Genomic DNA, 26,271 nt, shown 5'->3' on the forward strand with positions numbered 1-26,271 from the left:
GCTTTACTCTAGCAAAGAAGTGGTGGGGGTCTGAGGTGGGGAGGAACGGTGTGATTTTCTCGCACGCGTCCCGTAATTGGGTCACGGTTAAGGGGGTCGTGTACAGGAATTCCGTGTCTCCTTCCGATGTGACTGTGCGGTGGGTGGTTACTGGATTCATTGGTGCCTGAACTATCTGCTCTGTGGGGGGGTTGGGGCGCTTTTCTCTTCTGGGACTTTCCTTGCGCACATGTTCCATGTTCCCTGAACATATCTATGCACGGTCTCATTTAATTCTTCCCAATCCGGGCCGTCTTCTGCATCTAACTGGGATCCAAAGGTGCTCTGGAATCCATTCTGAACTGAAAGTACAGACTGCAGTTCTGCAATCTGCTTCCAGCACTTTGCGTGATCTAGTGAGCTCTGTCTGTGCTCCGTGATGGTAGCATGGAGTGCTCGTAATGCTGCTTTCAGGTCACTACACTGCCTTTGCAATGCCTCTACCTGTTTCTCTGTTTCCTCATTTACCAGGACTGCACGTTGCGTGTCCTGATAGGCCTTTTCGTACTGTGTCTGGAAGCTGCTTAAATGCACCAGACAAGACTGGTGTGCCCACTTGGCATCATCCACCTCTCCGTCCTTTGCTGTTAACTTCCTTCTTAATTCTACGTTTTCTTTCTCTATCTCACTCACATCGACCTTACTCATTCGATGTACTCCTTCTATCTCTTTACGGAGTGTCCAAACAACCTCCTCTGTGCCTCGCAATTGTGCCAAACAGGACACGATTGCCATTGCTTTTCCAAAGCTTTTCTTATGGATTTCGCTCAGGTTCTCCCACCAAGTATGTCCTACAATCCCGGGACCCGTTTCCTCATTTTCACAGAATTCGCTCCAAAGGGGCCATCCTTTCCCTTTGAGGTACTTTCTGATTTCCGCTTCCCAAACGGGACACTGTCCTACTCTGCTGCTGGTCACTGCGACCACGAATTCCTCAGGGTTCATCAGGCGTTGCATTGCCTGCATTGCCATCTTTCCTCTCTAAATACTTCTCTTAAAATTTGGAACGAGGGGTACTAAGGCGGTGCTGTAATTACGGGTACGGCTTTCGCTATTTTCCGGAATACAAACGCCAGACAGTTTTTTCGCAACAAAAATCTATCAGTTTACCTTATAGCCCTGTTAGTTACGCATGCATTAACACACTTCCGAATTATGAGGATTGATCAGAACTGCTTGAACACTTGTGGTTTTCCTGTTCCCAATATGGACTTCTAATTCAAATTTTGGGTTCTCCCGGAGTGGTTAAGCCACTTCTAGATCGGGTCCCGTCAGGATGTCACCAGTAATATGTTGCTAACTTTTGGTTGGCTCTTAAATTGCAATTTGCTCTGTTTGTTTAACCTTTGCTCTGGAGTCGCCAGGTATCTTTATGATACCGCCACGAGGTTCAAGTTCAAGTAATGATCAATAACACAACACACCAATTAGTAAGATTCAAATCAAAACACATTTATTATACACAGTAAATCACTACTCATGCATAAACTCTACTTTCTAGGCTATTTCTATCACTAAAAGGCCTATACTTAGCTTCGGACTGGCCCACCAGGTCAGGGGAACAAATGGCCTTTCGTTCAGGTCCTGAGTCTGCAGGATTCAAAAGCTGGTATGGACTGGTAGCTAGGAGCGCCTATCTCGTAGCGAGCGTTGACTTGAGACTTACTTGGTTGGCGGCAGCGAGGCAGGTCACTGTCAAGGGTTGGTTCAAGTTGCTGAGTGACCCTGCCAAAGAAGGTGATTTGAACTTGGGGGCTTTACATTCATAGTCCCCAGGGGCTTCCCGCCCTTCGGGGCGGACCCCGTATCTGGTTCCAAGTGATTGGACTGCTTTCCGATCACTTGGATCGATTTCTCCAATGCTGGAGCGGTTCCCTGATCGCAAGGCGGTCCCTAAATGTTCGTTGGCCTTCCTTTGTCATGGCTCCTGCTGGCGCCGAGGAGTCTGGCTTGGCTTTATTTACCTTAACTGTTGCCATTGTACCTGGGAATTGCACATTACTATGTAGATTGCTGCTGCATTACTATGCAGATGGCTGCTGGTTTCAGTGCTGTCTGGTTGTTTTGCAGGTTTCAATATACATGATTTTCTGTATTTGCTAGTCTTTCCCTTCAGCCTTTGCGGTTCTCCATTTTAAGTAGGGAAGTGGCCAACCCAGGTGGCTACAGTACTCCATCACCCCCACCCCAATCCTCTCAACCACCTATCCAACAACCCTCCATCGTCCCCACCCCCCTTTGAACTTCAGATAACCAACCCACCCAGCTCCAAAAAGCACCCAGCTCGTTGTTTTGCTAGTTCTGCCCAGACATCAAAGAACAAGACAGCACAGTAACTCGTCCTTCGCCACTCCACGACTGTGCCGACCATGGTACATTCCTAAACTAAAACCGTATGCATTTACGGAGTCCGTATCCTTCCATTCCTACCATAATCATTATATTTTGTGCAGATGCCCCTTAAAGGTTGCTATCGTACTGCTCCCACCACCTCCCCTAGCAGCGCTTTCCATATATTTACCTCCCTGGGTAAAAAAAAAAAAAAAACTTGCCTCGCACATCTGTTCTAAACTTTTCCCCACGCACTTTAAACCTATGTCCTCTTGATTCCCCTACCCTAAGAAAGAGCATCTGACTATCCACTCTGTCTATGCCACCCATAATCTTGTAGACCACTATCAGGTCGCCTCTCAACCTCCGTCGTTCCAGTGAGAACAGATAGAGTTTATCTAACCTCTCCTCATAGCTAATGCCCTCCATACCAGGCAAAATCCTAGACAACTGTTTCTCTACCCCTTTCAAAGTATTCACATCCTTATGGTAGTGTGGTGACCAGAATTGTACACAATTATCCAAATGAGGCCTAACCAGGGTCCTGTACAGGTGCAACATGACTTGCCAATTTTTATATTAAATGCCCCGACTGAAGAAGGCAAGCCTGCTGTATGCCTTCTTGACCACCTTATACACATGCGTTGCCACTTTCAGTGATCGGTGCACATGCACGCCCAGATCTGGGGCAGCATGGTAGCATAGTGATTAGCACAGTTGCTTCACAGCTCCAGAGTCCCAGGTTCGAATCCCAGCTTGGGTCACTGTCTGTGCAGAGTCTGCATGTTCTCCCCATGTCTGCATGGGTTTCCTCTGGGTGCTCCGGTTTCCTCCCATAGTCCAAAGATGTGCGAATTAGGTAGATTGGCCATGCTAAATTACCCTTAGAAGGTTAAGTGGGGGTTACTGGGTTACGGGGATAGGGTAGAGACATGGGCTTGAGTAGGGTGCTCTTTGTAAGGGCCGGTGCAGATTCAATGGGCCGAATAGCCTTTCTGCACTGTAAACTCTATGAAAACAATTCTATGAATCTCTCTGCCTGTCAATACTCGCAAGAATTCTACCATTTATTGTGTAATTCGTACATGCATTGGACCTTCCAAAATGCATTACCTCACACTTGTTCGGATTAAAGTCCATCTGCCATTTCTCCGCCCAAGACTCTAACCACTTTCTATCTTGCTGTATCCTCTAACAATCCTCTTCACTATCCGCAACTCCAATTTTGGTCTCGTCTGCGAACATACGAATCAGACCACCTACATTTTCCTCCAAATCATTTGTACACACTACTGACAACAAAGGCCCCAGAGCTGATCCCAGTAGAGCGCCGTTAGTCACAGCCTTCCATTCAGAAAAGCACCCTTCTACTTCTACTACTGACGACTGTGCCCAAGCCAGTTCTGTATCAAACTTGCCAGCTCTCCTCTGATGCCATGTGACTACACCTTTTGTACCAGTTTACCATGAAGTACCTTGTCAAAGGCTTTACGGAGTCCATTTATACAATATCTACTGCCTTTCCCTCATCTACATCTTTGTCACTTCCTCGAAAAACGCAATCAAATTAGTGAGGCACAACCTCCCCTTGCTGACCATCACTAATAAGGCCATTTGTTTCCAAATGTGAGTAAATCCTGCCACTAAGAATCTTTTCCAATAATTTCCCTACCACTGACGTAAGGCTCACGGCCTATAATTTCATGGATTATCCCTGCTGCCCTTCTTAAACGACGGAACAACATTTGCTACACTCCAGTCATTGGAACTTCATCTGTAGACAATGAGGATATAAAGATTACCGTCAAGGCCCCAGCAATTTCATCCCTTGCCTCCCTCAGTATTCTTGGGTTGATCCCATCAGGCCCTGGGGACTTATCTACTTTAATGCTTTTTACTTATCTACTTTAATGCCCAACACCTCTTTATTAATATCAACATGACTCAGAATATCTACACACTCTACCCTACACTCCTCATACTGGGGTAAAGTATTCATTTAATATCTCTCCCATTTCCTCTGGTTCCATACATAGACTCTTTCCAATATCCCTGAATGGACCAACCCTTTCTCTGGCTACCCTCTTGCTCTTTACATATGTATAAAACACCTTCGGATTTTCCTTAATCCTGTTTTCCAATGACATTTCATGACCCCTTTTAGCCTTCCTAACTCCTACCTGAAGTTCCTTCCTACATTCTTTATATTCTTCAAGGGCTTCATCTGTTCAAAGCCTTTTAGACCTTACGAATGCTTCCTTTTTGACAAGGTTCATTAAAACCGTCGTTATCCAGAGTTCCCCATACTTGCCACCCTTATCTTTCGTCCTCACAGGTACATGCTGGTCCTGAATTCTAATCAACTGACATTTGAAGGGTTTGAGGGAGTTGAAGGGTGGGTCAGTAAATTTGCAGACGATACGAAGATTGGTGGAGTTGTGGATAGTAAGGAGGGCTGTTGTCGGCTGCAAAGAGACATAGATAGGATGCAGAGCTGGGCTGAGAAGTGGCAGATGGAGTTTAACCCTGAAAAGTGTGAGGTTGTCCATTTTGGAAGGACAAATATGAATGCGGAATATAGGGTTAACGGTAGAGTTCTTGGCAATGTGGAGGAGCAGAGAGATCTTGGGGTCTATGTTCATACATCTTTGAAAGTTGCCACTCAAGTGGATAGAGCTGTGAAGAAGGCCTATGGTGTGCTCGCGTTCATTAACAGAGGGATTGAATTTAAGAGCATTGAGGTGATGATGCAGCTGTACAAAACTTTGGTACGGCCACATTTGGAGTACTGTGTACAGTTCTGGTCGCCTCATTTTAGGAAGGATGTGGAAGCTCTGGAAAAGGTGCAAAGAAGATTTACCAGGATGTTGCCTGGAATGGAGAGTAGGTCTTACGAGGAAAGGTTGAGGGTGCTAGGCCTTTTCTCATTAGAGCGGAGAAGGATGAGGGGCGACTTGATAGAGGTTTATAAGATGATCAGGGGAATAGATAGAGTAGACAGTCAGAGACTTTTTCCCCGGGTGGAACACACCATTACAAGGGGACATAAATTTAAGGTGAAAGGTGGAAGATATAGGAGGGATATCAGAGGTAGGTTCTTTACCCAGAGAGTAGTGGGGGCATGGAATGCACTGCCTGTGGAAGTAGTTGAGTCGGAAACATTAGGGACCTTCAAGCAGCTATTGGATAGGTACATGGATGACGGTAAAATGATATAGTGTAGATTTATTTGTTCTTAAGGGCGGCACGGTAGCATTGTGGATAGCGCAATTGCTTCACAGCTCCATGGTCCCGGGTTCGATTCCGGCTTGGGTCATTGTCTGTGCGGAGTCTGCACGTCCTCCCCGTGTCTGCGTGGGTTTCCTCCGGGTGCTCCGGTTTCCTCCCACAGTCCAAAGATGTGCGGGTTAGGTGAATTGGCCAATGATAAATTGCCCTTAATGTCCAAATTGCCCTTGGTGTTGGGTGGAGGTGTTGAGTTTGGGTATGGTGCTCTTTCCAAGAGCCGGTGCAGACTCAAAGGGCCGAATGGCCTCCTTCTGCACTGTAAATTCAATGATAATCTATGATTAATCTAGGACAAAGGTTCGGCACAACATCGTGGGCCGAAGGGCCTGTTCTGTGCTGTATTTTCTATGTTCTATGTTGAAAGCCTCCCATATGCAGGATGTAAATTTTCCCTCATACAGCCTCACCCAGTCAACACTCTCCAGATCCTGCCTAATGCTGTTGTAATTAGCCTTCCCCCAGTCTAACACCTTCACCTGAGGACCACTCTTGTCCTTATCCATAAGCAGCTTAAAACTTACAGAATTATGATCACTGTTCCCAAAATGATCTCCTACTGAAACTTCGATCACCTGGCCGGGCTCATTTCCCAGCACCAGGTCTAATATGGCCCCTTCCAGAGTTGGGCTATTTACATATTGTTTCAAGAAACCCTCCTGGACGCTCCTTACAAATTCTGCTCCATCCACGCTTCTAGCAGTAAGTGTGTCCCAGTCAATATAGGGAAAGTTAAAATCACCCACCACAAAACCCTATTGTTTATGAATCTTTTCAAGATCAGTCTGCATATCTGCTCCTGTATCTCCCATTGGCTGTTAGGAGGTCTGTAGTAAACCCCCAACATTGTGACATCACCCTTCCTATTCCTGAGCTCTACCCATATTGCCTCACCGCCTGAACTCTCCAAGCTGTCCTCCCTCAGCACAGCTGTGATATTCTTCTTAGCCAATAATACAACTCTCCCACCCCTTTTGCATCCCCCTCTATCCTGCCTGAAACATCTAAATCCTGGAATGTTTAGTTGACAATCCTGTCCCTCTTTCAACCAATTTTCTGTAACAGCAACAACATCATAATTCCACGTACTAATCCAAGCTCTAAACGGATGTTGGGGCGTATTCCAGACGTGGAGGTAGGGAGCTTGATAATGGGTGGGGATTTTACCACGGTGCTGGACCCAGCACTAGATCGCTCCAGATCTCGGACGGGGAAGAGGCCGGCGGCGGCCAAGGTGCTTAGGGGGTTCATGGACCAGATGGGGGGAGTAAATCCGTGGAGATTTGCCAGGCCTTTGGCCATAGAATTTTCTTTTTTCTCCCACGTACATAAGGCCTACTCCCAGATAGATTTTTTTGTTCTGGGCAGGGCATTGATCCCGAAAGTGGAGGGAACGGAGTATTCGGCCATAGCCATTTCAGACCATGCCCCGCATTGGGTGGAGTTAGAGCTGGGGGAGGAGAGGGACCAATGCCAGCTGTGGAGGTAGGATGTGGGACTGCTGGCAGACGAGGAAGTGTGCGGGGGTGTATTGAAAGGTATCTGGAGGCCAACGACAACGGGGAGGTGCAGGTGGGAGTAGTATGGGAGGCGCTGAAGGCGGTGGTCAGGGGAGAGCTAATCTCCATCAGGGCTCGTATGGTGAAAGTGAAGAGAGAGGGTAGGGAAAGGGAGAGGTTAGTGGGGGAGATTTTAAGGGTGGACAGGAGGTATGCAGAGGCTCCTGATGAGGGACTACTCAGGGAGAGACAAAGTCTCCAGACGGAGTTCGACCTGTTGACCACAGGGAAGGCAGAGGCACAGTGGAGGAAGGCACAGGGGGCGATATATGAATATGGGGAGAAGGCGAGTCGGATGCTGGCACATCAGCTCCGTAAGAGGATGGCAGCGAGGGAAATAGGCGGAGTTAAAGATGGCAGGGGAACTACGGTGCGGAGTGCGGGGAAAGTGAATGAGGTTTTTAAGGCCTTTTACAAGGAGCTGTATAGGTCCCAGCCCCCAGGGGGAAAAGAGGGGATGCGGCGATTCTTGGACCAATTGAGGTTCCCAAGGGTGGAGGAGCAGGAGGTGGCTGGTTTGGGGGCGCCAATTGGGGTGGAGGAGCTGGTTAAAGGACTGGGGAGTATGCAGGCAGGGAAGGCCCCGGGGCCGGATGGGTTCCCGGTGGAGTTTTACAGGAAGTATGTAGACCTGTTAGCCCCGTTGCTGGTAAGGACCTTCAATGAAGCAAGGGAGGGGGGGTCCCTGTCCCCGACAATGTCGGAGGCGACGATCTCTTTGATCTTGAAACGGGATAAGGACCCACTGCAATGTGGGTCGTATAGACCGATCTCACTCCTTAATGTAGATGCTAAGCTGCTGGTAAAAATGTTGGCCACGAGGATTGAGGACTGTGTCCCGGGGGTGATTCACGAGGACCAGACGGGATTCGTAAAGGGTAGGCAGTTAAACACTAATGTGCGAATGGTCCGGCAATTGAATATCCAAGGGTACACAGTATTTCGGAAAGATGGGGTGGCGGAGCCCTGCTAGTGAGGAAAGGAGTAATGAGAAATGAGGGGCAGCACGGTAGCACAGTGGTTAGCACAGTTGCTTCACAGCTCCAGGTTCCATTCCCGGCTTGGGTCACCGTCTGTGCGAGTCTGCACGTTCTCCCCGTATCTGCGTGGGTTTCCTCCGGTTTCCTCCCACAGTCCAAAGTTGTGCAGGTTAGGTGGATTGGCCATGTTAAATTACCCTTAGTGTCCAACAAAAGTTAGGTGAGGTTGCTGGGATAGAATGGAGGCGTAGGCTTGGGTAGGATGCTCTTTCCGAGGGCTGGTGCAGACTCAATGGGCTGAATGGCCTCCTACTGCACTGTAAATTCTATGATTCCATGATTCTATGACAAAAGCACTGGAGATCAAGTTGTCGAATGACTGGGTAGAAATAAGGAATAACAAAGGGAAGAAGTCCTTGGTAGGAGTAATCTATAGATCCCTAAACAGTAGTTCTGCAGTGGGGCACAGTATAAGCCAGGAAATACTGGGGGTTTGCAAGAAAGGTCCGGCAATAATTTTTTTAAAAAGAAATTTAGAGTACCCATTAAGGGGCAATTTAGCATGGCCAATTCACCTACCCTGTACATCTTTTGGGTTGTGGCGGCGAGAACCACGCAAACACGGGGAAAATGTGCAAACTCCACACGGAGAGTGCCCCGGGGCTGGGATCGAACCTGGGACCTCGGCTCCGTGAGGCTGTAGGGCTAATCCACTGCGCTATCGTGCTGCCCAGGTCCGGCAATAATAATGGGTGATTTTAATATGCACGTAGACTGGAGGAATCAAATTGGCATGGGTAGCCTGGAGGCAGAGTTCATTGAATGCATTAGAGATTGTTTCTTGAAACAGTATGTTGGGGATCCAACCAGGGAGGAGGCTACTCTTGATTTGGTATTTTGTAATGAGGAGGGATCAATTAATGACCTCATAGTTAAGGATCCACTAGGGAGTAGTGACCATAATATGGTAGAATTCAAGATTCAGTTTTGGGGCGAGAAACTGGAGTCCCACACTAGTGTTCTGGAATTAAACAAAGGAGATTACATAGGATTGAGGTTAGATTTGGCCCGTATAGACTGAGCAGAAAGGCTAAAACGTAGGACAGCTGATGAGCAGTGGGTTGTTTAAGGAAATACTCAATTCCTCACAACTAAAATATATCCCAGTGAGGAAGAAACATGGGAAGTGGGGTAAAAAAACATCCATGGCTAAACAAGGAGGTCAAGGACATTATAAAGACAAAAACTAAGTTATATCATATTGCTAAGACCAGTGGCACACTTGAAGAATGTGAAACGTTCAAACATAAGCAAAGGAATATTTTTTTTAAAAAGTAATAAAAAGAGCAAAGGTAAATTACGAAAAAAAAATAGCACAGAATATCAAAAAGTATAGCAAAAGCTTCTTCAGGTGCACAAAAGAGAAGAGAATCACTAAAGTGAATTTTGGCCCGAGAAGATGAAACTAGTGAGTTAATAATGGGAACACAAAAATAGCAGAGATGCTAAATCAATACTTTACCTCAGTTTTCACAGTGGAGGACACTAGTACCATTCCGACAGCAACGTGCAATTCAGAGGTAATAGAAAGGGTGGAACTTGGAGCTATCAGCATCAATAGGGAAACGGTACTCAACAAAATCTTTGGATAGAGGGCAGACAAGTCCCCAGGGCCTGCTAGCCTACATCCTAGGGTGTTAAAGGAAGTGGCAGCAGAGATAGTGGATCCATTGTTTATGATATTCCAAAATTCTATGGACACAGGAAAGGTTCCAGTGGATTGAAAAAATGCTAACGTAATGCCCTTATTCAAAAAGGGAGGGAGGCAGAATGTGGGAAATTACAGAACAGTTTAACATCTGTTGTTGGAAAATTGTTAGAATCAATTATCAAGGACATAATATCAAGACATTTGGAAAGCCAAAGCGCTATCCATCAGAGTCATCATGGTTTTATGAAGGGCAAATCAAATTTGACTAATTTGCTTGAGTTCTTCGACGATGTAACAAGCAAAGTGGATAATGGGGATCCTGTAGATGTAGTCTATCTGGACTTCCGGAAGACGTTTCGTACAGACAGGTTAATTAACAAGGTGTGATCACATTGGATTAGGGGTAATTTATTAGCTTGGATAGAAGACTGGCTGATGGACAGGAGACAGCGAGTCGGGGTAAGTTGGTCTTTTTCTGGATGGCAAGATGTAACTAGCGGGGTGCCACAGGGTACGGTCCTTGAACCCCAGCTATTTACAATCTTTATTAATGACTTGGATACAGGGATAGCAAATTTGCAGATGATACGAAAATAGATGGGACAGTACTCCAGGTGTGGCCTCACTAACACCTTATACAATTGCAGCATAACCTCCCTAGTCGTAAACTCCATCCCTCTAGCAATGAAGGACAAAATTCCATTTGCCTTCTTAATCACCTGTAAACCAACTTTTTCAACTCATGCACTAGCACACCCAGGTTTCTCTGCACAGCAGCATGTTTTAATATTTTATCATTTAAATAATAATCCCTTTTGCTGTTATTCCTACCAAAATGGGTAACCTCACATTTGTCAACATTGTATTCCATCTGCCAGACCCTAGCCCATTCACTTAACCTATGTAAATCCCTCTGCAGGCTTCCGGTATACTTTGCACTTTTTGCTTTACCACTCATCTTAGTGTCGTCTGCAAACTTGGACACATTGCCCTTGGTCCCCAACTCCAAATCATCTATGTAAATTGTGAACAATTGTGGGCGCAACACTGATCCCTGAGGGACACCACTAGCTACTGATTGCCAACCAGAGAAACACCCATTAATCTCCTCTTTGCTTTCTATTAATTAACCAATCCTCTATCCATGCTACTACTTTACCCTTAATGCCATGTATCTTTATTTTGTGTGGCACCTTGTCATAGGCTTTCTGGAAATCCAGATATACCACATCCATTGCCTCCCCGTTATCTACAGCACTGGTAATGTCCTCAAAAAATTCCACTAAATTAGTTAGGCACGATCTGCCCTTTATGAACCTATGCTCCGTCTGCCCAATGGGACAATTTCCATCCAGATGCCTCGCTATTTCTTCCTTGATGATAGATTCCAGCATCTTCCCTACTCCCGAAGTTAAGCTCACTGGCCTATACTTACCCGCTTTCTGCCTACCTCCTTTTTTTAAACAGTGGTGTCACATTTGCTAATTTCCAATCCTCCGGGACCACCCCAGAGTCTAGTGAATTTTGGTAAATTATCACTGGTTCATTTGCAATTTCCCTAGCCATCTCTTTTAGCACTCTGGGATGCATTCCATCACGGCCAGGAGACTTGTCTACCTTTAGTCCCATTAGCTTGCCCATCACTACCTCCTTAGTGATAACAATCATCTCAAGGTCCTCACCTGTCATTGCCTCATTTCCATCATTCACTGGCATGTTATTTGTGTCTTCCACTGTGAAGACCGACCCAAAAAACCTGTTCAGTTCCTCAGCCATTTCCTCATCACCCATTTTTAGATCTCCCTTCTCATCCTCTAAAGGACCAATATTTACCTTAACCACTCTTTTTTGTTTTATATATTTGTAGAAACTTTTACTATCTGTTTTTATATTCTGAGCAAGTTTACTCTCTTAATCTATCTTTTTCTTCTTTATAGCTTTTTTAGTAGCTTTCTGTTGCCCCCTAAAGATTTCCCAGTCCTCTAGTCTCCCACTAATCTTTGCCACAGCGCCAGGGTCCGAGGTTTGATTCCCAGCTTGGATCACTGTCTGTGCAGAGTCTGCATGTTCTCCATGTCTGCTTAGGTTTCCTCCGGTTTCCTCCCAAAAGTCCCGAAAGGCGTGCTGTTAAGTGAATTGGACATTCTGAATTTTCTCTGTGTGTACCCGAACAGGCGCTGGAATGTGGCGACTAGGGGATATTCACAATAACTTCATTGCAGTGCTAATGTAAGCCTACTTGTGACAATAAAGATTATTATCATAATCTTAGAGTAAGAGTTAGCAAATTTAACCGATCTGAGGAAAAACTACTTCTCCCAAAGGATTGTGAATCTGTGGAATTTGCTACCCCAGAGTGAGGTGGGTGCAGGGACAGTGAGCAAATTTAAGGAGGAGTTAGACAGATTTTTGATTGGTAATGAGTTGATGGGTTATGGAGATCTGGCAGGACGGTAGAGTTGAGGCCAGGATGAGATCAGCCATGATCACATTGAGGGTGTTAGACCCAGGAGACTAAGTTGCCTACTCCCGCTCCGAGATCATGTGTTCTTGGGAGGCGATGCTCTTGCTGATTTCGCAATCCAGCTCTTGGTCTGTAACATTGTAAGTAGCAGGTGAGGAACATCTCAGCGGGCGGAGCAGACCCGATGGGCCGAATTGCCTAATTTGCTCCTATATCTTATGAACTATAGGCCGGTGAGCCTCACGTCGGTAGTAGGTAAATTATTGGAGAGAATTCTCAGGGACAGGATTTATACCCATTTGGAAACAAATGGACTCATTAGTGATAGACAGCATAGTTTTGTGAAGGGGCGGTCATGCCTCACTAACTTGATTGAGTTTTTTGAGGGGGTGACAAAGATTGATATGGGGAGGGCGGTGGATGTTGTTTACATGGACATCAGTAAAGCCTTTGACAAGGTGCCTCATGGCAGACTGGTACAAAAGGTGAAGTCTCACGGGATCAGAGGTGAGGTGGTAAGATGGATACAGAACTGACTCGGTCACAGAAGGCAAAGGATAGCAGTACAAAGGTGTTTTTCTGAATGCTAGCTTGGACTAGTGGTGTCCCACAGGGATCTGTACTGGGGCCTCTGTTGTTTGTAGTATACATAAACGATTTGGAGGAAAATGTAGCTGGTCTGATTAGTAAATTTGCCATGACACCAAGGTTGGTGGAGTGGCAGATAGTGTTGAGGATTGTCAGAGGATACAGCAGACATAGATAGATTGGAGACTTGGTCGGAGAAATGGCAAATGGAGTTTAATCCAGACAAATGTGATGTATGCATTTTGCTAGGTCTAACATAGAGGGGAAATAAACTGTAAATGACAAAACTATTTGGAATAGATAAAATCAGAAAGATTTGGGCGTGCAGGTCCACAGATCTTTGAACGTGGCAATACATGTGGAGAAGGTAGTCAAGAAAGCAGACTTGATTGCTTTCATTGGACGAGGCATCGAGTATAAAAACTGGTAAGTCATGCTACAGTTGTATAGAATCTTGTTAAGTCCGCATTGGAATATTGCACACAATTCTGGTCACCACACAACCAGGAGGATGTGGAGGCTTTGGAGTGGGCGCAGAGGAGGTTCAGCAGGATGTTGCCTGGTCTGGAGGGTGTTAGCTATGCGCAGAGGCCGAATAGACTTGGACTGTTTTCATTAGAAAAACGGAGGTTGAGAGGTCTACAAGATTATGAAGGCCATGGATAATGTGGATGGGCAGGCACTCTGCCAAGGTGGAGGGGTCAGTCACCAGGGGGCATAGATTTAAGGTTCGCAGGGCAAGGAGATGTGCAAAGCAGGTTTTTTTACTCAGAGGGTGGTAAGTGCCTGGAAGGCGTTGCCAGGGGAGGTTGTGGATGCACATACATTAACAGCGTTCAATTGTTCCTCGATCGTTGTAAATAGCCTATCTGGGTACACTGTTGTCCTTTAGGGAAGGAAATCTGCTGTCCTTACCTGCTCTGGCCGGCCCTACTTGCGATTCCAATACACGGTAATGTAGTTGACTCTTATGTCCTAGCAAGACATGCAGTTCTTGGGAAACAAACGGTGGCCTTGCCAGTGATGCTCACATCTCATGAAAGAATGAAGAAAAATGCTTCATTCATGTCATCAATGCTGAGGATGTCATTGGAGTTGAGGAATCACGACTTGCTCAGTTGTCAGAAATGGCAACTGGATGTGTCAAGAGTTCCGATCTGATTCAGCAGTCGTGGGACCACTTTGCAGAATCGATATAGCCTGGCACTGGGACCCCAAATTATCTTAATGGTCAACCAGTTGATCGAATCTTCAAGAGTGGTGGATGTGTAAAGTTAAATCAAGCAGGAGACTCATTTATTGGTTTTTCTGCAGTATTCAAACTCTGGTAAGTGGTTATGTCAGTGAAATTGTCACTTTACCTTCTGATCCCACTCTGCCATGTGTGGAGCCATTTCATTCAAAGCAAAACTGAAGGCCACTTTCTGGAATCCTTTCTGGTCATCTGAGAGCCCAGTGGAGGCTGCAAGAGAAAAATGTGGATATGGCAACATTGTGACACACTATCTTATAGCAGGAAGCCATTCAGCCCATCTGGCTTGTGTGAACCCTTCTTATAGACTTATGCAATCAGTCCTACTCTGGCCCATCGCCCACAAACATTTGACGTATTTACCCAATCCCCATTGAAAGTTAATAATAAACAGCGACCACAACAACTCACTTCATGAAAGTTTCCTCTGACTCTATTGTTAATTATCTTAAAGTCTCCTGATAACCAACTCTGCTGCATCTACAGTTCCTCCTTATTTACTCTTATCAAGACATGCATATTGACCATGCCCTCTAAATCTCCCATTAACCTTCCATTTTCTAAGAGAAATCTTCTTAAGTCTCTTCCCACAATGGAACAGTCTCACTCCTGGCACCATTTTATTGGCCGATTGAGGACCGACCTCACTCCTCTCCCAGTCCAGCTGATATTACCCCACAGGTCCCAGCCCCCATTCTCTCTCCCTCCCCCCCCCCGCCATCACCATCCGCAGGCCCCAGCCCCAATTTCCCTCCAACCACCCCCAGACCCCATTTCCCCACCTCCAGTTCCCTACACCCAGCACCCATTTCTACCTCCCAGCCCCCATTTGCCCCCCAGCCCCCATTTGTCCCCCCAGCCTCCATTCCCCTGCCCCAGTCCCAATTTCCCCCTCCCCTTATTCCCCCAGCTCCCATTTCCCCCAAACCCCTATTTCCCCCTCCAGATCCCATGATTTCCCCCAACCCTCATTTGCCCGTAGCCCCATATTTCCCCCCAGCCCCATATCCCCCCCAAGCCCCCATTCCCCCACAGATGCCCATTCCCCCCCAGCCCCCATTTCCCCAGCCTCAATTCGCCCCCTCCCCCAGCCCCCACTACCCCCTCCAGCTCCCATTCCCCCGCCCCCATTTTCTCCCACAGCCCACATTCCCCCCCCCCCCCCCCCCAAGCACCTCCAGTCCACATTTAGCCCCCAACCCATTTCCCCCCCAGATCCCATTCCCCCCCAGATGGCCATTTTCCCCCTAGCCCCCATTCCCCCCTCCAGCCCCCATTCCCGCCTCCAGCCCCCATTTCCCCCCAATCCCCCACCCCAGCCCCCATTCCGCCACCCCAAGCCACGTCCTAGATCCCATTTCCCCCCCCCCAACCCCCATTTCCCCCTCTTGGACACCATTTCCCCCCCCCAGCCACATATCCTACCCCATTCCCCATTTACCCCCCACTGCCAGCCCACATTTCCTCCTACCCCGGCCAGCCCCCATTTGCCCTCCAGCCAGCCCCCATCCCCCCCCCCAGCCAGCCCCCATTGCTCCCCCGACCCCATTTCTCCCCTAGCCCCCATTTCCCCAGCACCAATTCACCCCTCCCCCAGCCCCCATTCAGCCCCACCCCCATTTCCCCTCCAGCTCCCATTCCCCCGCCCCAGACCCCATTTTCTCCCACAGCCCACATTTCCCCCCCACCCCCCAAGCCCCTCCAGCCCACATTCAGCCCCCAACCCATTTCCCCCCAGATGCCCATTATCCCCCTAGCCCCCATTCCCCCCACCCCCCGTTCCGCCACCCCAGCCCCCATTCCGCCACCCCAAGCCACGTCCTAGATCCCATTTCCCCCCCAACCCCCATTTCCCCCTCTCGGATCCCATTTCCCCCCACAAGCCCCATACCCCACCCTGTTCCCCATTTCGCCCCCCAATGCCAGCCCCCATTTCCCCCTACCCCGGCCAGCCCCCATTTGCCCTCCAGCCAGCCCCCATTTCTCCCCCCGATCCAGCCCCCATTTCTTCCCCGACCCCATTTCCACCCTACCCCCATTCACCCCCCATTTGGCCCCCAACCCATTTCCCCCCCAGATCCCATTCTCCCCTAGCCCCCATTCCCCCTCCAGCCCCCATTTCCCCCCAATCCCCCACCCCAGCCCCCATTCCGCCACCCCAAGCCACATCCTAGATCCCATTTCCCCCCCAGGCCCCATTTGGCCCGCTTCCCCCCCAGCCCCATTTGCCCCACACCCCATTTCCCCCACCCAGACCCCATTTTCCCACTAGCCCCCATTCCCGCCTCCAGCCCCCATTCCCGCCTCCAGCCCCCATTCCCGCCTCCAGCCCCCATTACCCCCCCAATCCCCCACCCCAGCTCCCATTCCGCCAGCCCAAGCCACGTCCGAGATCCCATTTCCCCAACCCCCATTTCCCCCCTCAGCCCCATATCCCACCCCATTCCCCCCTACCTCGGCCAGCCCCCATTTGCCCTCCAGCCAGCCCGCATTTCTCCCCCTGATCCAGCTCCCATTTCTCCCCCGGCCCCATTTCCACCCAACCCCATTCAACCCCCAGCCCTCATTTGGCCCGCTTCCCCCCACACCCCATTTCCCCCACCCAGATCCCATTTCACCCCCAGCCCCCATTCCCCAGCTCCCATTTCCGCTCCCTCCAGCCACCATTCACCTGCCAGATCCCATTTCCCCCCAGGACCCGCATACCCCCCAGATCCCATTTCACCCCATCCCCATTTCCCCCTCTCAGATCCCATTTCACCCAACCAACATTTGACCCCCCAACCCCCAGATCCCATTTCCCCCCTCCCCCATTCCCCCACCCAAGTCCCCATTCCCCCCCAACCACCGTTTCCCCTCCATATCCCATTTCCCCAGCCCCATATTTCCCCCCAGATGCCCATTCCCCCCAGATGCCCATTCCCCACCCAGACCCCCATTTCCCCCCATTCGCGCCCTCCCCCATTCAACCCCACCCCCACCAGCCACCATTCCCCTGCCCCAGCAGCCATTTCTCCCCATAAGCCCCTCCAGCCCACAATTAGCCCCAACCCATTTCCCCCAGATGCCCATTCCCCCTCTAACTCCCATTTCCACCTCCAGCCCCCATTCCTGCTTCCAGCCCCCATTTCCCCCCCCAGCCTCCATTCCCCAATCCCCCACCCCACCCCAGCTACTCCAACCCCCCCAGCCCACATTTCCCCCCAACCCCCATTTCCCCCTCCCAGATACCCCCTCCCCCCTCATTACTCTCTGCCCCCCTCCCCCTCATTACTCTCTTCCCCCCTCACTACTCTCTTTCCCCCTCTCCCCCCTCATTACTCTCTTCCCCCTCCACCCTCATTACTCTCTTCCCCTCTCATTACTCTCTTCCCCCCTCCCCCCACATTACTCTCTTCCCCCCCTCCCCCCCATTACTCTCTTCCTCCCTCCACCCTCATTACTCTTCCCCCTCCCCCCTCATTACTCTCTTCCCCCCTCACTACTCTCTTCCCCCCTCTCCCCCCTCATTATTCTCTTCCCCTCTCATTACTCTCTTCCCCCCTCATTACTCTCTTCCCCCCCTCCCCCCATTACTCTCTTCCCCCCTCCACCCTCATTACTCTTCCCCCTCCCCCCTCATTACTCTTCCCAATCCCCCCTCATTACTCTTCCCCCTCCCCCTCATTACTCTCTTCCCCCTCCCCCTCATTACTCTCTTCCCCCTCCCCCCTCATTACTCTCTTCCCCCTCCCCCTCATTAGTCTCTTCCCCCCCCTCCCCCCATTACTCTCTTCCCCCCTCCCCCCTCATTACTCTTCCCCCTCCCCCCTCATTACTCTCTTCCCCCCTCCCCCTCATTACTCTCTTCCCCCTCCCCCCTCATTACTCTCTTCCCCCCTCCCCACTCTTCCCTCCCCCCTCCCCTCTGGTTCCCCCTCCCCCTCTCCCCCCTCCCACCCTCATTACTCTCTTCCCCCTCCCCCTCCCCAACTCTCTTCCCCCCTTCCCCCCCTCATTACTCTCTTCCCCCCTCCACCCTCATTACTCTCTTCCCCCCCTCCCCCCCTCATTTCTCTCTTCCACCCTCCCCCCCTCATTACTCTCTTCCCCCATCATTACTCTCTTCCCCCTCATTACTCTCTTCCCCCTCATTACTCTCTTCCCCCCTCATTACTCTCTTCCCCCCTCATTACTCTCTTCCCCCCTCATTACTCTCTTCCCCCCTCATTACTCTCTTTCCCCCCTCATTACTCTCTTCCCCCCTCATTACTCTCTTCCCCCCTCATTACTCTCTTCCCCCCTCATTACTCTCTTCCCCCCTCATTACTCTCTTCCCCCCTCATTACTCTCTTCCCCCCTCATTACTCTCTTCCCCCCTCATTACTCTCTTCCCCCCCTCATTACTCTCTTCCCCCCTCATTACTCTCTTCCCCCCTCATTACTCTCTTCCCCCCTCATTACTCTCTTCCCCCCTCATTACTCTCTTCCCCCCTCATTACTCTCTTCCCCCCTCATTACTCTCTTCCCCCTCATTAACTCTCTTCCCCCCTCATTACTCTCTTCCCCCCTCATTACTCTCTTCCCCCCTCATTACTCTCTTCCCCCCTCATTACTCTCTTCCCCCCTCCCCCCTCATTACTCTCTTCCCCCTCCCCCCTCATTACTCTCTTCCCCCCTCCCCCCTCATTACTCTCTTCCCCCCTCCCCCCTCATTACTCTCTTCCCCTCTCCCCCCCTCATTACTCTCTTCCCCTCTCCCCCCCCATTACTCTCTTCCCCCCTCATTACTCTCTTCCCCCCTCCCCCCTCATTACTCTCTACCCCCCTCCCCCCCTCATTACTCTCTTCCCCCCTCCCCCCTCATTACTCTCTTCCCCCTCGCCCCTCATTACTCTCTTCCCCCCTTCCCCCCCCCATTACTCTCTTCCCCCCTCCCCCCCTCATTACTCTCTTCCCCCTCCCCCCTCATTACTCTCTTCCCCCCTCCCCCCCCTCATTACTCTCTTCCCCCCTCCCCCCCCTCATTACTCTTCCCCCTCATTACTCTCTTCCCCCCTCATTACTCTCTTCCCCCCTCCCCCCCTCATTACTCTCTTCCCCCCTCCCCCCTCATTACTCTCTTCCCCCTCCCCCTCATTACTCTTTCCCCCTCCCCCCCTCATTACTCTCTTCCCCCCTCATTACTCTCTTCCCCCCTCCCCCCCCATTACTCTCTTCCCCCCTCCACCCCCTCATTACTCTCTTCCCCCCTCCCCCCTCATTACTCTATTCCCCCCTCCCCCCCTCATTACTCTCTTCCCCCCTCCCCCCTCATTACTCTCTTCCCCCCCACATTACTCTCTTCCCCCCTCCCCCCCTCATTACTCTCTTCCCCCCTCCCCCCTCATTACTCTCTTTCCCCCCCTCATTACTCTCTTCCCCCCTCCCCCCCTCATTACTCTCTTCCCCCCTCCCCCCCTCATTACTCTCTTCCCCCCTCATTACTCTCTTCCCCCCTCATTACTCTCTTCCCCCCTCATTACTCTCTTCCCCCCTCATTACTCTCTTCCCCCCTCATTACTCTCTTCCCCCCTCATTACTCTCTTCCCCCCTCATTACTCTCTTCCCCCCTCATTACTCTCTTCCCCCCTCATTACTCTCTTCCCCCCTCATTACTCTCTTCCCCCCTCATTACTCTCTTCCCCCTCATTACTCTCTTCCCCCCTCATTACTCTCTTCCCCCCTCATTACTCTCTTCCCCCCTCATTACTCTCTTCCCCCCTCCATTACTCTCTTCCCCCCTCATTACTCTCTTCCCCCCTCATTACTCTCTTCCCCCCTCATTACTCTCTTCCCCCCTCATTACTCTCTTGCCCCCTCATTACTCTCTTGCCCCCTCATTACTCTCTTTCCCCCCTCATTACTCTCTTCCCCCCTCCCCCTCATTACTCTCTTCCCCCCTCATTACTCTCTTCCCCCCTCCCCCCTCATTACTCTCCTCCCCCTCCCCCTCATTACTCCTCCTCCCCCCCTCATTACTCTCTTCCCCCCCTCATTACTCTCTTCCCCCCCTCATTACTCTCTTCCCCCCCTCCCCCCTCATTACTCTCTTCCCCCCTCCCCCCCTCATTACTCTCTTCCCCCCTCCCCCCCTCATTACTCTCTTCCCCCCTCCCCCTCTCATTACTCTCTTCCCCCTCCCCCCCTCATTACTCTCTTCCCTTCCCCCCTCCCCCCTCATTACTCCCTTCCCCCCTCCTCCCCTCATTACTCTCTTCCCCCCTCCCCCCTTCATTACTCTCTTCCCCTCCCCCTTCATTACTCTCTTCCCCCTCATTACTCTCTTCCCCCCTCCCCCCCCTCATTACTCTCTTCCCCCCTCCGCCCTCATTACTCTCTTCCCCCCCCTCCCCCCTCATTACTCTCTTCCCCCCTCCCCCCTCATTACTCTCTTCCCCCTCCCCCCCCCTCATACTCTCTTCCCCCCTCGCCCCCTCATTACTCTCTTCCCCCCTCCCCCCCTTCATTACTCTCTTCCCCCCTCCCCCCTCATTACTCTCTTCCCCCCCTCCCCCCTCATTACTCTCCTCCCCCCCTCATTACTCTCCTCCCCCCCTCATTACTCTCCTCCCCCCCTCATTACTCTCTTCCCCCCCCTCATTACTCTCTTCCCCCGCCTCATTACTCTCTTCCCCCCCCTCATTACTCTCTTCCCCCCTCCCCCCCTCATTACTCTCTTCCCCCCTCCCCCCCTCATTACTCTTTTCCCCCCTCCCCCCTCATTACTCTCTTCCCCCCTCCCCCCTCATTACTCTCTTCCCCCCTCCCCCCCTCATTACTCTCTTCCCCCCTCATTACTCTCTTCCCCCCTCATTACTCTCTTCCCCCTCCCCCCCCTCATTACTCTCTTCCCCCTCCCCTCCTCATTACTCTCTTCCCCCCTCCCCCCCTCATTACTCTCTTCCCCCCCCTCATTACTCTCTTCCCCCCCTCCCCCCTCATTACTCTCTTCCCCCCTCCCCCCCTCATTACTCTCTTCCACCCTCATTACTCTCTTTCCCCCTCCCCCCCCTCATTACTCTCTTCCCCCCTCCCCTCCTCATTACTCTCTTCCCCCCTCCCCCCTCATTACTCTCTTCCCCCCCTCATTACTCTCTTCCCCCCCTCCCCCCTCATCACTCTCTTCCCCCCATCCCCCCTCATTACTCTCTTCCCCCCCTCATTACTCTCTTCCCCCCCTCCCCCCTCATTACTCTCTTCCCCCCTCCCCTCCTCATTACTCTCTTCCCCCCTCCCCCCTCATTACTCTCTTCCCCCCCTCCCCCCCTCATTACTCTCTTCCCCCCATCCCCCCTCATTACTCTCTTCCCCCCTCCGCCCCTCATTACTCTCTTCCCCCCTCATTACTCTCTTCCCCCCTCCCCCCCTCATTACTCTCTTCCCCCCCTCCCCCCCTCATTACTCTCTTCCCCCCTCCCCCCCTCATTACTCTCTTCCCCCCTCCCCCCCTCATTACTCTCTTCCCCCCCCTCATTACTCTCTTCCCCCCTCCCCCCCTCATTACTCTCTTCCCCCCTCCCCCCCTCATTACTCTCTTCCCCCCTCCCCCCCTCATTACTCTCTTCCCCCCTCATTACTCTCTTCCCCCCTCCCCCCTCATTACTCTCTTCCCCCCTCCCCCCTTCATTACTCTCTTCCCCCCCCTCATTACTCTCTTCCCCCCTCCCCCCTCATTACTCTCTTCCCCCCTCCCCCCCTCATTACTCTCTTACCCCTCCCCCCCCCTCATTACTCTCTTCCCCCCCTCCCCCCCCTCATTACTCTCTTCCCCCCTCCCCCCCTCATTACTCTCTTCCCCCCTCCCCCCTCATTACTCTCTTCCCCTTCCCCCCTCATTACTCTCTTCCCCCTCATTACTCTTCCCCCCTCATTACTCTCTTCCCCCCTCATTACTCTCTTCCCCCCTCATTACTCTCTTCCCCCCTCATTACTCTTCCCCCCCTCATTACTCTCTTCCCCCCTCATTACTCTCTTCCCCCCTCATTACTCTCTTCCCCCCTCATTACTCTCTTCCCCCCTCATTACTCTCTTCCCCCCTCATTACTCTCTTCCCCCCTCATTACTCTCTTCCCCCCCTCATTACTCTCTTCCCCCCTCATTACTCTCTTCCCCCCTCATTACTCTCTTCCCCCCTCCCCCCTCATTACTCTCTTCTCCCCCTCCCCCACTCATTACTCTTTCCCCCCCCCCTCATTACTCTCTTCCCCCTCCCCCCTCATTACTCTCTTCCCCCCTCCCCCCTCATTACTCTCTTCCCCCCTCCCCCCCTCATTACTCTCTTCCCCCCTCCCCCCTCATTACTCTCTTCCCCCCCTCCCCCCCTCATTACTCTCTTCCCCCCTCCCCCCTCATTACTCTCTTCCCCCCTCCCCCCCTCATTACTCACTTCCCCCTCCCCCCTCATTACTCTCTTCCCCCTCCCCCCTCATTACTCACTTCCCCCCTCCCCCCCCTCATTACTCTCTTCCCCCCCTCCCCCCTCATTACTCTCTTCCCCCCTCCCCCCTCATTACTCTCTTCCCCCCTCCCCCCCTCATTACTCTCTTCCCCCCTCATTACTCTTTCCCCCTCATTACTCTCTTCCCCCCTCATTACTCTCTTTCCCCCTCATTACTCTCTTCCCCCCTCCCCCCCTCATTACTCTCTTCCCCCCTCCCCCCCTCATTACTCTCTTCCCCCCCTCCCCCCGCTCATTACTCTCTTCCCCCCTCATTACTCTTCCCCCCTCCCCCTCATTACTCTCTTCCCCCCCTCATTAATCTCTTCCCCCCTCATTACTCTCTTCCCCCCCCCCCATTACTCCTCTTCCCCCCCTCCCCCCCTCATACTCTCTTCCCCCCTCCCCCCCTCATTACTCTCTTCCCCCCCTCCCCCCCTCATTACTCTCTTCCCCCCTCCCCCCTCATTACTCTCTTCCCCCCTCCCCCCCCTCATTACTCTCTTCCCCCCTCCCCCCTCATTACTCTCTTCCCCCTCCCCCCTCATTACTCTCTTCCCCCCTCCCCCCTCATTACTCTTTCCCCCTCCCAACCTCATTACTCTCTTCCCCCCTGATTACTCTCTTCCCCCCTCCCCCCCCTCATTCCTCTCTTCCCCCCTCCCCTCCTCATTACGCTCTTCCCCCCTCCCCCCCATTCCTCTCTTCCCCCCTCCCCCCTCATTACCCTCTTCCCCCCCTCCCCCCCTCATTACTCTCTTCCCCCCTCATTACTCTCTTCCCCCCTCATTACTCTCTTCCCCCCTCATTACTCTCTTCCCCCCTCATTACTCTCTTCCCCCCTCATTACTCTCTTCCCCCCTCATTACTCTCTTCCCCCCTCATTACTCTCTGTCCCCCCTCATTACTCTCTTCCCCCCTCATTACTCTCTTCCCCCCTCATTACTCTCTTCCCCCCTCATTACTCTCTTCCCCCCTCATTACTCTCTTCCCCCCTCATTACTCTCTTCCCCCCCTCATTACTCTCTTCCCCCCTCCCCCCCTCATTACTCTCTTCCCCCTCCCCCCCTCATTACTCTCTTCCCCCCTCCCCCCCTCATTACTCTCTTCCCCCCTCCCCCCCCTCATTACTCTCTTCCCCCCTCCCCCCCTCATTACTCTCTTCCCCCCTCCCCCCCTCATTACTCTCTTCCCCCCCTCCCCCCTCATTACTCTCTTCCCCCCTCCCCCCTCATTACTCTCTTCCCCCCTCCCCCCCTCATTACTCTCTTCCCCCCTCCCCCCTCATTACTCTCTTCCCCCCCCCCCCCCTCATTATTCTCTTCCCCCCTCCCCCACTCATTACTCTCTTCCCCCCTCATTACTCTCTTCCCCCCTCATTACTCTCTTCCCCCCTCATTACTCTCTTCCCCCCTCCCCCCCTCATTACTCTCTTCCCCCTCCCCCCCTCATTACTCTCTTCCCCCCCTCCCCCCCCTCATTACTCTCTTCCCCCCTCATTACTCTCTTCCCCCCTCATTACTCTCTTCCCCCCCATTACTCTCTTCCCCCCTCATTACTCCTCTTCCCCCCCTCATTACTCTCTTCCCCCCTCCCCCCTCATTACTCTCTTCCCCCCTCCCCCCTCATTACTCTCTTCCCCCCCTCCCCCCCTCATTACTCTCTTCCCCCCTCCCCCCTCATTACGCTCTTCCCCCCCCCCCTCATTACTCTCTTCCCCCCCCATTACTCTCTTTCCCCCCCTCATTACTCTCTTCCCCCCCCTCATTACTCTTTCCCCCCCCCTCATTACTCTCTTCCCCCCTCCCCCCCCTCATTACTCTCTTCCCCCCTCCCCCCCTCATTACTCTCTTCCCCCCTCATTACTCTCTTCCCCCCTCATTACTCTCTTCCCCCCTCATTACTCTCTTCCCCCCTCATTACTCTCTTCCCCCCTCATTACTCTCTTCCCCCCTCCCCCTCATTACTCTCTTCCCCCCTCCCCCCTCATTACTCTCTTCCCACCTCCCCCCCTCATTACGCTCTTCCCCCCTCATTACTCTCTTCCCCCCTCATTACTCCTCTCCCCCCTCATTACTCTCTTCCCCCCTCCCCCCTCATTACTCTCTTCCCCCCTCATTACTCTCTCCCCCCCCTCATTACTCTCTTCCCCCCTCCCCCCTCATTACTCTTTTCCTCCCTCATTACTCTCTTCCCCCCTCCCCCCTCATTACTCTCTTCCCCCTCCCCCCCTCATTACTCTCTTCCCCCCCCCCCCCCATTACTCTCTTCCCCCCTCATTACTCTCTTCCCCCCCCTCATTACTCTCTTCCCCCCCTCCCCCCCTCATTACTCTCTTCCCCCCTCCCCCCTCATTACTCTCTTCCCCCCCTCCCCCCTCATTACTCTCTCCCCCCTCCCCCTCATTACTCTCTTCCCCCCTCCCCCCCTCATTACTCTCTTCCCCCCTCCCCCCTCATTACTCTCTTCCCCCCTCCCCCTCATTACTCTCTTCCCCCCTCCCCCCTCATTACTCTCTTCCCCCCTCCCCCCCTCATTACTCTCTTCCCCCCTCCCCCCTCATTACTCTCTTCCCCCCTCCCCCCTCATTACTCTCTTCCCCCCTCCCCCTCATTACTCTCTTCCCCCCTCCCCCCTCATTACTCTCTTCCCCCCCTCCCCCCCTCATTACTCTCTTCCCCCCTCCCCCCTCATTACTCTCTTCCCCCCCTCCCCCCTCATTACTCTCTTCCCCCCTCCCCCCCTCATTACTCTCTTCCCCCCTCCCCCCCTCATTACTCTCTTCCCCCCTCCCCCCTCATTACTCTCTTCCCCCCTCCCCCCTCATTACTCTCTTCCCCCCTCCCTCCCCATTACTCTCTTCCCCCCTCATTACTCTCTTCCCCCCTCATTACTCTCTTCCCCCCTCATTACTCTCTTCCCCCCTCATTACTCTCTTCCCCCCTCATTACTCTCTTCCCCCCTCCCCCCCTCATTACTCTCTTCCCCCCCTCCCCCCCTCATTCCTCTCTTCCCCCTCTCCCCCCTCATTCCTCTCTTCCCCCCTCCCCCCCTCATTACTCTCTTCCCCCCTCCCCCCCCCTATTACTCTCTTCCCCCCTCCCCCCCTCATTACTCTCTTCCCCCCTCCCCCCTCATTACTCTCTTCCCCCCTCCCCCCCTCATTACTCTCTTCCCCCCTCCCCCCCCTCATTACTCTCCCCCCCCCCTCATTACTCTCTTCCCCCCCTCATTACTCTCTTCCCCCCTCCCCCCTCATTACTCTCTTCCCCCCTCTCCCCCCTCATTACTCTCTTCCCCTCTCCCCCCCCTCATTACTCTCTTCCCCCCTCCCCCCCTCATTACTCTCTTCCCCCCTCCCCCCCTCATTACTCTCTTCCCCCCTCCCCCCCCTCATTACTCTTCCCCCCCCTCATTACTCTCTTCCCCCTCCCCCCTCATTACTCTCTTCCCCCCTCCCCCCTCATTACTCTCTTCCCCCTCATTACTCTCTTCCCCCCTCCCCCCCTCATTACTCTCTTCCCCCCTCCCCCCTCATTACTCTCTTCCCCCCTCCCCCCTCATTACTCTCTTCCCCCCTCCCCCCCTCATTACTCTCTTCCCC

At 52.2% G+C, this 26,271-nt stretch overlaps 1 protein-coding gene across 3 annotated transcripts in view; it reads right to left on the reverse strand.

Moving 5' to 3' along the window:
• The window catches only part of acad8 (acyl-CoA dehydrogenase family, member 8), a 181,238-nt gene that overhangs the window by 144,233 nt on the left and 10,734 nt on the right, over nucleotides 1–26,271 (reverse strand). For all 3 annotated transcript variants that reach the window (XM_072486865.1, XM_072486863.1, XM_072486864.1), the window contains exon 2: nucleotides 14,319–14,419. In XM_072486865.1, the coding sequence (XP_072342966.1) occupies nucleotides 14,319–14,419 (101 nt within the window). The remainder of the gene's footprint in view (nucleotides 1–14,318; nucleotides 14,420–26,271) is intronic.

This window comes from Scyliorhinus torazame, chromosome 21, assembly GCF_047496885.1.
Source record: "Scyliorhinus torazame isolate Kashiwa2021f chromosome 21, sScyTor2.1, whole genome shotgun sequence".
Classification (NCBI taxonomy): Eukaryota; Metazoa; Chordata; class Chondrichthyes; order Carcharhiniformes; family Scyliorhinidae; genus Scyliorhinus; species Scyliorhinus torazame.